Source organism: Myotis nattereri (genome assembly GCF_964212035.1).
Source record: "Myotis nattereri genome assembly, chromosome: 12".
Classification (NCBI taxonomy): Eukaryota; Metazoa; Chordata; class Mammalia; order Chiroptera; family Vespertilionidae; genus Myotis; species Myotis nattereri.
In genome coordinates this window covers 2,631,542-2,647,798 of record NC_138087.1, presented here as the reverse complement: position 1 = coordinate 2,647,798, position 16,257 = coordinate 2,631,542, and the positions used below count along the sequence as shown (strand labels likewise).

The following is a 16,257-nucleotide window of genomic DNA, read 5'->3' as shown; positions in this document are numbered from 1 at the left end:
GTTTCTCTTTCATTGATGTTTCTAGCTCTCTATCTCTCTCCCTTCCTCTCTGTAAAAAATCAATAAAATATGTTTAAAAAACAAAACAAAAAACGTAGTCTGTACTTAAAAAAACAAAAAAAGAAATCCCTAGATAGATAAAAGACTTGAATGGACATCATAAAAGACATACCAGTGGCTAAAAAACACATGAAAGAGGGGAAACCAAGATGGCGGCATAGTTTAAAGCCGGAGTTTGCTGCCTCGAACAACCACTTCAAAAATACAACTAAAAGACGGAACGGACATCATCCAGAACCACAGGAAGGCTGGCTGAGTGGAAGTTCTACAACTAGGAGGAAAGAGAATAGCATACCAAGACTCAGAGGAGGTGCAGTGCTGAAGTCAAATACTAAGGTGCGGAGTGCATGCGGAGCAGGCTGGCCGCTGAGGGCGCGGTTGTCTGTTTCAATTGGGAGGGAGTCTCAGATTCTGAGCTCCAGATCCGGGCAAGTCTCTAGGGACCCAGACTCAAACAGGAGAAGCGGGACTGTCTGGCTTCAGTCGGAACTCAAAGGCAGCTTTCTCTCCAAGGTTTGCAGCGGTTGCTGGGACTCTGAGAAGCAGAGCCCCTGGGGACGGGACTGAGAGCAGCCATAATTGCTTGCTCCACCCGCCCTGTTGATCCCCTGGGACCCGCCCTGCCCAAGCCCTGCACAGAGGCATTTGCCGGATAGCCTCAGGCAAAGGCTAGATTAGCACCGCCCTAGAGATCCAGCACAGAAGTTCTCCCACTGCAGACACAGCTGATTCTCATAGCCAGTTGGCCTGGAGGTCAAATCACCCCCAGTATTACCGACAACAATCAAGGCTTAACTACAACAAGACTGCGCACAAAGACCACAAGGGGGTGCACCAAAAAAATGCGGAGACAAAGAAACATGACAGAAATGGAGGATATAGAGCTCAAAACCGCACTTTTAAGGTCTTTCAATAATTTTCGAGAAACTGCCGATAAACTTAATGAGATCTACAAGAAATCTAATGAGACCCTCGATGTTGTGATAAAGCACCAACTAGAAATTAAGCATACACTGACTGAAATAAAGAATATTATACAGACACCCAACAGCAGACCAGAGGAGCGCAAGAATCAAGTCAAAGATTTGAAATGCAAAGAAGCAAAAACACCCAAGCAGAAAAGCAAAATGAAAGAAGCATCCGAAAATACGAAGATAGTGTAAGGAGCCTCGGGGACAGCTTCAAGCGTACCAACATCAGAATTACAGGGGTGCCAGAAGATGAGAGAGAGCAAGATATTGAAAACCTATTTGAAGAAATAATGACAGAAAACTTCCCCCACCTGGTGAAAGAAATAGACTTGCAGATCCAGGAAGCGCAGAGAACCCCAAACAAAAGGAATCCAAAGAGGACCACACCAAGACACATCATAATTAAAATGCCAAGAGCAAAAGACAAAGAGAGAATCTTAAAAGCAGCAAGAGAAAGAAACTCAGTTACCTACAAGGGAATACCCATACGACTGTCAGCTGATTTCTCAACAGAAACTTTGCAGGCCAGAAGGGAGTGGCAAGAAATATTCAAAGTGATGAATACCAAGAACCTACAACCAAGATTACTTTATCCAGCAAAGCTATCATTCAGAATTGAAGGTCAGATAAAGAGCTTCACAGATAAGGAAAAGCTAAAGGAGTTCATCACCACCAAACCAGTATTATATGAAATGCTGAAAGGTATCCTTTAAGAAGAGGAAGAAGAAGAAGAAAAAGGTAAAGATACAAATTATGAACAACAAATATGCATCTATCAACAAGTAAATCTAAGAATCAAGTGAATAAATAATCTGATGAACAGAATGAACTGGTGATTATAATAGAATCAGGGACATAGAAAGGGAATGAACTGACTATTCTTGGGGGGGGGGGGGTGTGGGAGATGCGGGAAGAGATTGGACAAAAATTGTGCACCTATGGATGAGGACAGTGGGTGGGGAGTGAGGGCGGAGGGTGGGGCGGGAACTGGGAGGAGGGGAGTTATGGGGGGAAAAAAGAGGAACAAATGTAATAATCTGAACAATAAATATATAATTTAAAAAAAATTATAAAACAGAAAAAAAAAAACACATGAAAGAAACACCCAACATCATCAGTCATTACGGAAATATAAATCAAAACCACAATGAGATACTCTCTAGGATGTCTATAATAACAAAGACATGTAACAATAAGAAGTGTTGGCAAGAATGTGGAGAAATTAGAATCCTTATACATTGCTAGTGGGAATATAAAATGATACAGCCACTTTGGGAAATAAATTGGCTATGTTTTAAAGGTTAAACATAAGCTGACCATATAAGAAACCTATCCAAGAAGAGTGAAAACTTATGTCCACACAAGTTTGCTTGGATGAGCAAGTTCATTTGTCACACTAACCAAAACCTGGCAACAATCCAAATATCATCCACAGGTGAATAAGAAAAATGTGGCATATTCATAAAATGCCACACTATTCAGCTTTTAAAAGAAATAGAATATGGATGAATTTCAAAAACATCATGGACAAAGCAGACACAAAAACTGCATATTATATGATCTCTTTTATGAAATGTCCAGAAAGGCAAATTCATAAACACAGCAAGCACATCAGTAGTTGTCTGGTGTTTCCATGGAAGCATGCACTGGCTTCACATGGGCGTGAGGGAAACTTTTGGGTAATAGAAAACGTTCTAAAACTCGACTGCTGCTGTGAAATGACATATTTATTGAGAATTGGTAACCTGTATATTCACAGTGGGTGGATTTATGGCAGGTACTGTACGTTATTGCTATACTACCACAGACGTGTCAAAGGTGTCAGAGTAAGGGAAAAAGGGAATCAATTCTGCCTGTGTAACTGGGGCAGAGAGGGACAGTGAGGCAGAAAGGATCACACAGATTTATTTCTTCAGCAAATATTTATTGTCTACTTTGTTCTAGGTGCCTAAAATTAATATTAAAGCATGGGGTGGTTCACCAGGAGAGGAGGGAAGGGCACTGACGCGCAGTACCCAGGATGTGCCACCACAGGGATAGGGATGTGGTCCCAGTGTTCAGGGAGCCCTACTGCTGGGGGTACACAGAAGGATGACCGGGGATGGCCATGAAAAGGTCAAGGTGAAAAATCACAAGTGACATTCACTGTTTCATTTAATTATTTGTAAAACATAGGTATTTTCATTGGTATAGATGAAACTGAGGTTATATAAAGCATTTGCCTTCCCAAAATGAGTCCTGTAACAGTATCTACTGATTGTGGTGGTTATGGGAGTCACAGTGCCTGGCATGTACTAAGTGCTGTAAAAACATTTCCATTATTTTTATTATTACTATGATGGTGTCATAGGGTCTGTTTATTAAATTTTACAGACTACCCAGAAAGCTATCCACAATGAATCAAGAGATATAAAAAAGATGTGCCTTCTTCTTTTGCAGGAACAATACATGGGGTGTGTTGCTCACCCTCACGGCATGGACTCAGACACTGCAGCTCTCTCTTTTCCAGAAATACCTTTATAGCCCTTCCTTAAACTGTCTAAAGCTCTCTTCCTTAGGACACCAATTTCACAGTGCAGACAAAGGGGGGACTGCCCTAGCTGGTTTGGCTCAGTACATAGAGCGTCAGCCTGGGGACTGTAGGGTCCCAGGTTTGATTCCAGTCAAGGGCACATGTCTGGATTGCGGGCTCAATCCCCATGATTCTCTCTCATCATTGATGTTTCTCTCTCTTTCCCTTCCTCTCTGAAGTCAATAAAAATGTATTAAAAACAATAATTACAGGGGTTTCCATGAAGATTAAACAAGTTAACTCAGAAGGTATAGACTGCCCAAACTGTGAACACCTCAAAGGTCTGCAGGACTGGCTTTCGACTGGCTCCTGAGAGAGAACCTGAGCCCTTGGACTATCCTGCGGAGAAGAGGGATTTGTCTGCTAGAGGCTCTGGGCCATGCACCAGACCATGCACGCCAGCAATGTGAGTCATGGCGCATGCCTGTTTTCCTATGCCAGAGGTCTCGGTTTGATCGCTGTGGGGCTGGAGATTGAGTTGCTAAGGTCAGCCTCATGGGCACTGCACATCCATGCAATAAGACACCCCAATATAAACCCTGGACACCAAGGCTCAGGTGAGCTTCCATGGTTTGCAACACTTTGCATGTGTGGTCACACACTGTCACTGGGTGAATTAAGGGCATTCCCATGCAACTCAACTGGAAAGGAATATGTTACAGTTTGTGGCTGGTTTCTCCTGGGCCTCACCTTAGGCATCTTTCCCTTTGCTCATCGTTGACCGTATCCTCACCGTACCCGTGAGAGGGCAGCTTTTTTAAAGTTTTGTGAATATCTCTAGGGCATCATCAAGCCTGAAGGTGATCTTGGGGACCCATGAGGGAAAGTGCTCACAATAGCACCTGGCATCTAATGAGCATTCTACAGGGAGTTCCTATTGCCAAGTGCAGAGAAGCCATTTAAAAGACCTGAGATAGCTAGACAGTGCTATTATTTGTGTCAATCTCTTAATTTTCTTTTCATTTTCTAAAACATATTTTTTATTGATTTCAGAGAGGAAGGAAGAGAGATGGAGAGATAGAAACATCAATGATGACAGAGAATCATTGGCTGCCTCCTGCACATCCCCTATGGGAAGGGGAGGGGGGATCAAGCCTGCAACCCAGGCATGTGCCCCTGGCTGGAATCGAACCTGGGACCCATTAGTCCTCAGGCTGATGCTCTATCCACTGAGCCAAACTGGCCAGGGCTCTTATCTCAATTTTCACAGCAGGTTGGGGCTGAGATGATAAACAAGCGTGTGCTTGTTCTTTCACCTTGAGCCTGAAGCACACTGGGCTTCAGGGCAATGCTTGCGTCAGTTCCTAGCGTGTTCTGCTCTAGCCAGTGAACAAGACTAAGAGAATGAAGGTCTATTTAACAGACAATAGCTGACAGTAATCAGATTGGAAATGGTAAAATACACAACGGAGATCTCACAATATAATGCCCACCTTTATTTCCTTTATGTTCGGAAGTGATGCATTTAGAAATTCCTCAGTTAATCTCTTCCAACTGGCAGCTTTACCAAGATCAGAATGAATGATGAATTTTTCATAAATTCTAAAACATATTTTAAAAAATGTACTGATAGTTAGAAAGTTAAATTAATAAAAAGATCTATAAAAATACATATATTTTGAATATGTACATATACACATACATATAAAACTGACTTACCCTTCTATTGTCTTTTCTACTTTGTGACTGTTGACATCCAAGAAACGATGAAATCTAGAAGACAAAATGCAATTCTTACATCAATCTTGTGTCATCTAGCTAAGCAGACCGGTATCACTGCCCTCCATGTCTCCGAACACCCTGCACTCAGCTATACTCAGCAGTGCACCTCTCTCGCTTTTTCACCTCCGCCATCCGAGCAAACAGCCACACATCTCAGAGAGTGAGTGCTCAAGTAGACTTTCAGAATGCAGGCCATCCCAAGCCACCCCCACCCTGTCCTCTGGATCCTCTGTCTTCCCATAATGCCCTGTATTTAAGCCCAGCATAGCACATCCTATACTGTTCCGAATTTTTTTATGCTATAATGAAGCCCAGGGAAGAATCGGGATCCCCTCTCTTAAATCATAAAATGAAATACAAAGGAAACCAAGTACACTGAAATACAGTTGTGAAGTATTTTTAAAAGTTTGTGATAAGTAAGAAACATTCCTTTTTAAAGCATTAAGTAAGATCTAGCAGTGGGTCCATAACTACCATTAAAGTGAGACATAAATAATATTAGAAATATCTGCAACTATAATAGGATGTGAAATGTGATTTCTAATAGTGACACACTCATAGGTAAGCTAATATTGTTTGTTGCTTTCATTCATAATTGAAAGAAATGCTACTTTTTAGTTAAAGGTTAGTGTGAACTTTTTCTTGTTCAAATTTAGAACCTGAATTCTATCCTCAGGCCCTCATGTTAAGAACCCCTATCCTCATCATATATAATTAACTTTCATTTCTTTCTTCCTTAAGGACAGGCACTACATTTCACCTCTCTCTGAAGTTCTAGGGCCTACAACATGGCCACAATTTTAAAAAACCAAATGCAAATTGTTCATATTTCTGATGGATTAAAGCATCATAAAATTACTAGAGGCCCAGTGCACAGATTCATGCACATTGAAAGGAAATAAATTAGAAGGTGACTGGAGGGGTGAGAAGGGTTGGACACGCCCTGGAGCCAATCTCCCGTGGTCCCTTTCCAGCTGGCCACACCTGGGGCCATGGCTCAAAGGGCGTCTGCAGAGTGAGCAGGGTCCCTTTGGCAGGTGGGGTCCCTTGGCCTGGCCTGTGGGGATCGGGCCAAAACTGGCAGTCAGACATCCCCTGAGGGGTCCTGGAGTGTAAGATGGCACTCTGCAAAGTTGCTGTCGCTTGGCAGCTCCTGCGTTGAGCATCTGCTCCCTGGTGGTCAGTGTGCATCATACCTGCCAGCTAGTTGGCCAGTCGCTTAGCCTTTTATATATATAGACAGTGTAGCTCACTGGCTCTTGTTTTCCATTCTTTTAGTATCAAAGCCAACAATCTGAACTTTGAAGTAAATTGTACTACTAAATAACATTAGTTCTATCCCCTAAATGGCTGACTGGAACACTAATTCACCTTTAATAATTTAGTTGCTTACTGTATAAAAGGAGGTAGTAACTTCTTAGTCCTTTCCCAACTCTAAAATGACGTCGTCCATCTACTTACTGCCATTTAGAAAGATAAATAGAAAAATTATTTTAAATACACATTTTAGTTTCTGTCCTTGCAGTGTTATTTACAGTAGCAAAGATATGGAAGCAACCCAAGTGCCCATGGATAGATGATTAGAGAAAGATGTAGCACATATATACAATGGAATATTACTCGGCAGTAAAAAAGAATGAAATCTTGCCCTGTCCAGGTAGCTAGGTTAGTTAGAGTAAGGTAATGAGTTCAATCTCTGATCACATATAAGAAGCAACCAGTAAATGCATAAACAAGTGGGTCAACAAATCAATGTTTCTCTCTCTCTGTTAGAAAGAAATCAATAAAATAAAATAATGAAATTTTACCATTTGTAACAATAGCGATGGACCTAGAATGTATTATGCAAAGTGAAAAAGTCAGACAGAGAAAGACAAATACCATTATATTTGGAATCTAAAGAGCAAAATGAACAAATAAAATAGAAACAAACTGAGACAGAGAACAAACTGATGTTTGCCAGAGGGGGATTGGGTGAAAAAGATGAAAGGGATTAAGAAGCACAAATTGGCAGCTATGAAATAGTCACAGGGATGTAAAGTACAGCATAGGAATCCAATCTAATCTAATAAAAGAGAAACATGGTAATTAGCTGAACCTCCGCTACCCTTCCCATTGGCTAATCAGGGTGATATGCAAATTAACTGCAAGCCAAGATGGCAGCCGGCAGCCAGGCAGCTTGAAGCGAACATGAGGCTTGCTTGCTTCAGTGACGGAGGACTCCAACGTTCCACACCTGCCGCTGCCGGCCTCTGAGCTTGCAGTTTGAAACATTGTTACAAATATAGAAGCTCAACAAAACCCCAGAAACCTGCTTTCAGCCAGCTGGGATCTCAGAGCTGGAGTTGAAACAGTGTTTCGATTATAGAACCCAAACAAACCAGATACCTGCTTTCAGCAGCCGAGGCCTAAGAGCTGAAGCCAAGCCTCAGAGCTAAAGCTGGCCCAGAATAAAAAAAATAAAGAAAAAAAAGGAGCGGATGAGAGCTTCAGTCACACGCCAGCCTGAAAACAGCCATCATCCCCTCACCCAGGCTGGCTAGGCACCCCAGTGGGGACCCCCACCCTGAAGGGTGTGTGACCAGCTGCAAACAGCCATCACCCCCTCATCCAGGCTGGCCAGGCACCCCTGCGGGGACCCCCACCCTGATCCAGGACACCCTTCAGGGCAAACCAGCCGGCCCCCACCCATGCACCAGGCCTCTATCCTATATAGTAAAAGGGTAATATGCCTCCCAGCACCGGGATCAGCGGAGCAGCGAGGTCTCCCGGCACCGGGATCAGCATGACAGGGGGCAGCACCCAAACGCCCTGATCGCCCTGCGGCTCTGTGTGTGACAGGAGGCAGGGCTACAACCTCTCTATCCACCCTGCTCTCTTCGTGACAGGGGAAGGCGCCCCAACCCCCTGATATGCCCTGCTCTGTGCCTGATAGGGGGGAGCTCCCCAACCCCCTGATCGCCTTGCGGCTCTGTGTGTGACAGGGTGCGGCGCCCCAACACCCTGATCGCCCTGCGGCTCTGTGTGTGACGGGGTGCGGCGCCCCAACCCACCCCCCCACAGGCCCTGCTCTGTGTGTGACAGGGTAGAGCCATAACCTCCCCATCGGCCCTGCCCTGAGTGTGACAGTGGCGGCACCCCAACCCCCCGATCGGCGCTGCTCTGTGGGTGATAGAGGGCGGCGTCCCAATGCCCGCCCCCCTCCCCCCCCACGGGCCCTGCTCAGTGTGTGACGGGGTAGAGCCATAACCTCCCCATCGGCCCTGCCCTGAGTGTGACAGGGTGTGGCGCCCCAACTCCCTGATCGGCTCTGCTCTGTGTGTGACAGGGGGCGGTGCCCCAACTCCCCTATCGGCCCTACTCTGTGCGTGATAGGGGGAGCTCCTCAACCCCCTGATCGGCCCTGCTCTGTGCGTGACAGGGCGGAGCTCCCCAACCCCCTGATCGACCCTGCTCTGTGCGTGACAGGGTACAGAGCCCCAACCCCCCTGATGGGCCCTGCTCTGTCCGTGACAGGGGGCAGCGCCCCAACCCCCGGATTGGCCCTGCTCTGTGCGTGACAGGGGGTGGCACCGCAACCTCCCCATCGACCCTGCCTTGAGTGTGTCAGGGGGCGGTGCCCCAACCCCCCAATTGGCCCTACCCTGAGCGTGACTGAGGGTGGCATCGCAATCTCAGGATCCACCCTGCTCTGTGCATGACAGGAGGCGGCGCCCCAACTCCCCAATCGGCCCTGCTCTAAGCCCGACCAGGGGCTGCACCTAGGGATTGGGCCTGCCCTCTGCCACCCGGGAGCAGGCCTAAGCCAGCAGGTCGTTATCTCCCGAGGGGTCCCAGACTGCGAGAGGGAACAGGCCGGGCTGAGGACCCACACACCACCCCCCCCCCACCCGCAGTGCACAAATTTTTGTGCACCAGGCCTCTAGCCTATATAATAAAAGGTCAATACGCAAATCAACTGAATGACCGGTTGCTATTACGTGCACTGTCCACCAGGGGGCAGATGCTCAATGCAGAAGCCGGGCTCATGGCTCCAGGCTTAGTGGCGGTGGCGGGAGCCTCTCTGCCTCCCCGCAGCCCCTGAGGCCCCCGGACTGCGAGAGGGCACAGGTCGGCTGCAGACCCGGGAGTCGGCCTCTAGTCTAGTCAACACCATTGTAATAACTATGCATGGTGCCAGGTGAGCACTAAACTGACGGGGAGATCACTTTGGAAATTACACAAATACCTAACCACTTCTAGTATGCTGTACACTTGAAACTAACAATATTGAATGTCACCTGTAATTGAAAAATAAAAATAAGTGGGGGGAGGAAGAAGAGGGAATAAATGTTGACGGAAGGAGACTTGACTTGAGGTGGTGTATTATAGAATTGTACACCTGAAACCTACATTATTTTACTAACTAATGTCACCCCAATAAGCTCAATAAAAATAAAAAACGAAAAGCAAAAAATAATTCATTCAATCTGTAAGAAAAACATTCTGTTAAGTTACATCTAAGAACTGAGTTTATTATTTTAGAAACTTGGCGGGCTTTTACCTCGTTGTCTATTCTCATTGTAAACTAAGTAGGAACTTCATGTATGATCATTAAGGTTGAAACTCTAGATCACTGATTTTGAAAAACTGTTTAGTATTCAAGATTTCTATTTAAATTAAACTGGTATAATATTAATACCGACTAACATTCTTTTAGTAATAAAATTCCATTACAGATAATAATCCCAACAGTACTGTCTAATGTACATCTTCCATAAAGGAAATAGGAGCGCTGACGAGGTGTGTAAACTGGGCGCATCTGAACCGGTATCGGAAGCCCGGGAGGCGGCGCCGTTCCGGTGCGCGGGAACCGTTCCGGATGCTGGGACGAGACACGGACAAAACCGCCCGCCCTCCTTCCCCGGCCCGCGCCCCACACCTGAAGTTGGACCAGGCGAAGTGCAGGCAGAGCTGGAAGTTGGGGTCCACGTCGTCCCGGAGGCCCGCCACGTGGCGCACGAGCTCCCGCACGTCGCGCTCCAGCTGCGGGTTGAGCCGGCGCCTGGACGGCTCTGGCCGCGCCATGTTTCTCGGCTCCCCGGCGCCAAGTACCCTCCGGGGTGGCATTCGTTCTCGCGAGAGTTCTCTCCGCCACCGCATTCCGCGTTAGAGGCTGCTCTCGCGAGAGTTCGTGCCCCACGGCGTGTGGTGTGGGAAAGGCTGAGGTTGCTCTCGCGATAGGCGGGCGGGTCCCCGCTGGCGGCTGCAGGGTGTGTGTTCCAGTCTCCCCGCGTCCAGTTAGGAGCGTCCGCGGGGAGGTCGCCGCTTTTGTCCGTCGGATGAAGCCAGCCCCTGGGTGACCGTGGTTGGTTTCACTGCTGCTGCTTTGAGAGCCGCTGGTTCGTTGTCATTCAGTGTCCGCCACCCGCCTCCTCAGGCGCCTTGGCGTGCAGCTATGGAATAGTCACCGGGATGTAAAGTACAGCATGGGGTCCTATATAATATTCCTACATAATAAAAGGCCAATTTGCGAGGTGCCCTCTCCCAGCGTTTTCCCCTGGAGGGGACGTTCCCTCCGCGGGATCGCGGCACCGCAGCCAGCGTGGCGGCGCCAAGCGCTGCGCCTCCTGGTGGCCAGAGAGGGTCTTATTCACCCTGAGCCAAAGCTGTCCTCTTTGCTGTTCGCAATTATAACTGTACCTTTAAATTTTGTTAATTATTGCGCATAACCGTTCTGAAACCTATTACATTGACCTTTATTTTTTCTTTTAGGGAACTAGGTTTTCGTGTGGTTTATTACACTGCATTCCTGTAGTTATGTGACAAGATAAAAATCCCAAGACAATCTAAAAACCAAGCATGGAAAACTTAAAGGCTAACTGGCCAAATAAGGTTTAAGTTTATGTGGGCTGCAAAAAAACAAAAGCTTCATTTTTCATAGAAACATAGGTTTAATTCGAAAAGTATGCTGTACAAACGAAAAGCACAAGAGCAATGATAAAATTAATGTTTTCTTGCTGACACTTGGCATCCCTTCTCTGCTACTCTCTTTCCTACTTCGGAGAAATCTTGTTCGCAGTGATCACTTTCAAAACTGACCCCAGGTGAGCGTCAGTAATTCTGGATCTGACAGGAGACGTATTTCTTTTCATAATTGTAATAACTGCTCACACCGATAAGTAGTTCCAAACATGCAAATAATTTCATATGCGAATTTTCGAGTATTTTCACACCTGGCAGGTAAATATTTGTAAAATTCAGGCATACCAACTTCACTGAATTTTGCCTTCAAATCTGAATCGCACTGGATTTCAATTACCTCCATTTGCATTTGATTAGGTACTGATTCTATATTGAAAAAATTGAAGAAAACTTGTCTTCCAAACATTTAAAATTTGCGAATCTTGTTTCAAATTCAGTTCTAGGACAAAAATTTTTTTCTTCGTATTTTTGATACGATGTGGTTTCACCTAAACTTAATTTGTTCAGGTTGCAGGTCAGAAAGTGTGTTAAATCTTCCTTTTTCAACTGCTTTCCCCCAAAAACTAGCTTACATCTGTATGCTTTGACTTGGTCACACATATTTGTAATAATCTGATCTTTTCCTTGCAGTTTTAAGTTTAATTTCTGTGTTTTATATCATCCATGAAGGATAAATCTTGCGACCATATAGTGTCAAAAAACAGGCTTGTGTCTTGATTTTTAGTTATTAAGGACTGATATATTTCTTCTTAAAAGTCCCAGAATTGCATAAGAACCTTGGAGCAGGATAACCACCAACCTCAGCATAGTAGGACAAGCCGAATATTCACTAATTTGCTTAAGAAAGCGGAGAACACTGAAACCGGTTTGGCTCAGTGGATAGAGCATCGGCCTGCGGACTGAAAGGTCCCAGGTTCGATTCCGGTCAAGGGCATGTACCTGGGTTGTGGGCACATCCCCAGTAGGAGATGTGCAGGAAGCGGCTGATCGATGTTTCTCTCTCATCGATGTGTCTAACTCTCTATCTCTCTCCCTACCTCTCTGTAAAAAATCAGTAAAATATATTAAAAAAATAAAAAAAGAAAGCAGGGAACTGTCGCCGATTTAAATTTCGAGATCTTATGAAATTGATAATTTTTTGATAGGTGTCATCACATTTTCCATGTTTATTCTCTTCACCCATAATAAGTCTTTTACGGTTATTTTATTTTTTTAATTTTTTTATTGCTTAAAGTATTACGGAGAGTATTATATATGTCTCCTTTGTTTTTCCCGCCCTTGAAAATCCCCTGGCCTCCCCTACCCGCCAGTGTCTTATGTCCATTGGTTATGCTTATATGCATGCATACAAGTCCTTCCGTTGATCTCTTACCCACCACACCTGCCCCCCAACCCACCCCGGCCTTCCCACTGTAGTTTGACAGTCTGTTCGAGGCTGCTCTGCCTCTGTATTTTTGTTCATAAGTTTATAATGATCTTTATTATCCTTAAATGAGTGAGATCATGTGGTATTTTTCCTTCATTGACTGGCTTATTTCACATAATGCTCTTGGCATAATGCTCTCCAGTTCCATCCATGCTGTTGCAAATGGTAAGAATTCCTTCTTTTTTACAGCAGCGTAGTGTTCCATCGTGTAGATGTACCACAGATTTCTAATCCATTCATCTGCTGATGGGCACTTAGGCTGTTTCCAGATCTTAGCTATGGTGAATTGTGCTGCTGTGAACATAGGGGTCCATATATCCTTTCTGGTTGGTGTTTCTAGTTTCTTGGGTTATATTCCTAGAAGTGGGATCACTGGGTCAAATGGGAGTTCCATTTTTAGTTTTTTGAGGAAACTCCATACTGTCTTCCATAGTGGCTGCAGCAGTCTGCATTCCCACCAGCAGTGCACAAGTGTTCCTTTTCTCCACATCCTCTCCAGCACTTGTCGTTTGTTGATTTGTTGATGATAGCCAGTCTGACAGGTGTGAGATGGTACCTCATTGTTGTTTTGATTTGCATCTCTCGGATGATTAGTGACTTTGAGCATGTTTTCATATGTCTCTTGGCTTTCTGAATGTCCTCTTTTGAAAGGTGTCTATTTAGGTCCTTTGCCCATTTTTTGACTGGATTGTTTATCTTCCTTTTGTTAAGTTGTATGAGTTCCCTATAAATTTTGGAGATTAGGCCCTTATCAGATATGACATTGGCAAATATGTCTTCCCATGCAATGGGTTTTCTTATTGTTTTGTTGATGGTTTCTTTTGCTGTGCAGAAGCTTTTTATTTTGATGTAGTCCCATTGTTCATTTTCTCTTTAGTTTCAAGTGCCCAAGGAGCTGTATCAGTGAAGAAATTGCTTCGGCATATGTCTGAGATTTTGTTGCCTTTGGATTCTTCTAGAACTTTTATGATTTCCCGCTGTACATTTAAGTCCTTTATCCATTTTGAGTTTATTTTTGTGTATGGTGTAAGTTGGTGGTCTAGGTTCATTTTCTTGCATATATCCGTCCAATTTTCCCAACACCATTTATTGAAGAGACTATCTTGACTCTATTGTATGTTCTTGCCTCCTTTGTCAAATATTAATTGAGCATATTGGTTCGGGCCGTACCAATGTCCGTTCTTGTGCCAGTACCAGGCAGTTTTGAGAACAGTGGCTTTGTAATACAGCTTGATATCTGGTATTGAGATCCCACCTACTTTGTTCTTCTTTCTCAGGATCGCTGCAGCTATTCGGTGTCTTTTTTTATTCCAGATGAATTTTTGGAGAGTTCATTCTAGATCTGTGAAGAATGCCATTGGTATTTTAATGGGAAGTGCGTTGAATTTATAGATTGCTTTGGGTAGTATGGACATTTTAATGATGTTGATTCTACCAATCCATGAACATGTTATGTTCTTCCATCTGTTTATGTCTTCCTCTATCTCTTTTTTCAACATCCTGTTGTTTTCTGAGTAGAGGTCTTTTACCTCTTTAGTTAAGTTTATTCCTAGGTATCTTAATTTTTTTGGTGCGATGGTAAATGGGATTGGTTTTTTTGGTCTCTCTTTCTGAAAGTTCACTACTGGTGTATAGAAATGCCTCAGATTTCTTTTTTTTTTTTTTTTATTCTGTGTGTCTTATTTTTTTTTTTTATAATTAAATCTTTATTGTTCAGATTATTACATTTGTTCCTCTTTTTTCCCCCCATAACTCCCCTCCTCCCAGTTCCCGCCCCACCCTCCGCCCTCACTCCCCACCCACTGTCCTCATCCATAGGTGCACAATTTTTGTCCAGTCTCTTCCCGCATCTCCCCCACCCCTTTCCCCCCCCCCCCCAAGAATAGTCAGTCCATTCCCTTTCTATGTCCCTGATTCTATTATAATCACCAGTTCATTCTGTTCATCAGATTATTTATTCACTTGATTCTTAGGTTCACTTGTTGATAGATGCATATTTGTTGTTCATAATTTGTATCTTTACCTTTTTCTTCCTCTTCCTCTTCTTAAAGGATACCTTTCAGCATTTCATATAATCCTGGTTTGGTGGTGATGAACTCCTTTAGCTTTTCCTTATCTGTGAAGCACTTTATCTGACCTTCAATTCTGAATGATAGCTTTGCTGGATAAAGTAATCTTGGTTGTAGGTTCTTGGTATTCAACACTTTGAATATTTCTTGCCACTCCCTTCTGGCCTGCAAAGTTTCTGTTGAGAAATCAGCTGACAGTCGTATGGGTATTCCCTTGTAGGTAACTGAGTTTCTTTCTCTTGCTGTTTTTAAGATTCTCTCTTTATCTTTTGCTCTTGGCATTTTAATTATGATGTGTCTTGGTGTGGTCCTCTTTGGATTCCTTTTGTTTGGGGTTCTCTGCGCTTCTTGGACCTGTAAGTCCATTTCTTTCACCAGGTGGGGGAAGTTTTCTGTCATTATTTCTTCAAATAGGTTTTCAATATCTTGCTCTCTCTCATCTTCTGGCACCCCTATAATTCTGATGTTGGTACGCTTGAAGCTGTCCCAGAGGCTCCTTACACTATCCTCGCATTTTTGGATTCTTTTTTCATTTTGCTTTTCCAGTTGGGTGTTTTTTGCTTCCTCGCATTTCAAATCATTGACTTGATTCTTGCGCTCCTCTGGTCTGCTGTCGGGAGTCTGTATAATATTCGTTATTTCAGTCAGTGTATGCTTAATTTCTAGTTGGTTCCCCAATATAACATCGAGGGTCTCATTAGTTTTCTTGTAGATCTCATTAAGTTTATCGGCGGCTTCTAAACAGTTCTTGAGAGACCTTAAAAGTGTGGTTCTGAACTCTATATCTTCCATTGACAATTTTGTCCTGTTTCTTTGTCTCCGCAATTTGTTATGCTTCCTTGGTGCACCCCCTAGTGGTCTTTGTGCGCAGTCTTATAGTTAAACCTTGATTGTTGTAGCTAATACCAGGGAGGGTTTGACCTCCAGGCCAAGTGGCTATGAGAATCAGCTGTGTCTGCAGTGAGAGAACTTCTGTCCTCTAGGGAGGTGCTAATCTAGCCTTTGCCTGAGGCTATCCGGCAAATGCCTCTGTGCAGGGCTTGGGCAGGGCGGGTCACACAGGATCAACAGGGTAGGCCGGAGAGAGCAGTTATGGCGGCTCTCAGTCCTGTCCCCAGGGGCTCTGCCTCTCTGAGTCCCAGGACCCGCTGCAAACCTCGGAGAGAAAGCTGCACTCGCTCTGACCGAAGCCAGATAGTCCTGCTTCTCCCGTTTGAGTCTGGGTCCCTAAAGACTCGCCTGTATCTGGAGCTCAGAGTCTGGGACTCCCTCCCCCAACCGCGCCCTCTGCCGCCAGCCCGCTCCGCACACTCCGCACCTCAGAATTTGACTTCAGCACTGCGCCTCCTCTGAGTGTCCGTATGCGTTTCTCTTTCCTCCTAGTTGTAGGACTTCCACTCAGCCAGCGTTCCTGTGGTTCTGGGTGATGTCCCTTCCGTTTTTTAGTTTCACTTTTGAAGTAGTTGTTCAAGG

The 16,257-nt window shown here is 44.6% G+C and overlaps 1 protein-coding gene across 2 annotated transcripts in view; it reads right to left on the bottom strand.

Moving 5' to 3' along the window:
• Positions 1–10,935, bottom strand: part of TUBGCP5 (tubulin gamma complex component 5) — a 119,506-nt gene extending 108,571 nt beyond the window's left edge. Inside the window, exons 1-3 of one of the 2 annotated variants that reach the window (XM_081103198.1) lie at positions 10,247–10,935; positions 5,263–5,316; positions 5,037–5,145 (exon numbers count right to left, since the gene is read on the bottom strand). In XM_081103198.1, coding sequence (XP_080959324.1) covers positions 5,037–5,145; positions 5,263–5,316; positions 10,247–10,467 — 384 coding nt within the window. In that variant the 5' untranslated portion in view covers positions 10,468–10,935. The remainder of the gene's footprint in view (positions 1–5,036; positions 5,146–5,262; positions 5,317–10,246) is intronic. The other variant, XM_081103199.1, reaches the window with a different exon arrangement.
• Positions 10,936–16,257: the final 5,322 nt, after the last annotated feature.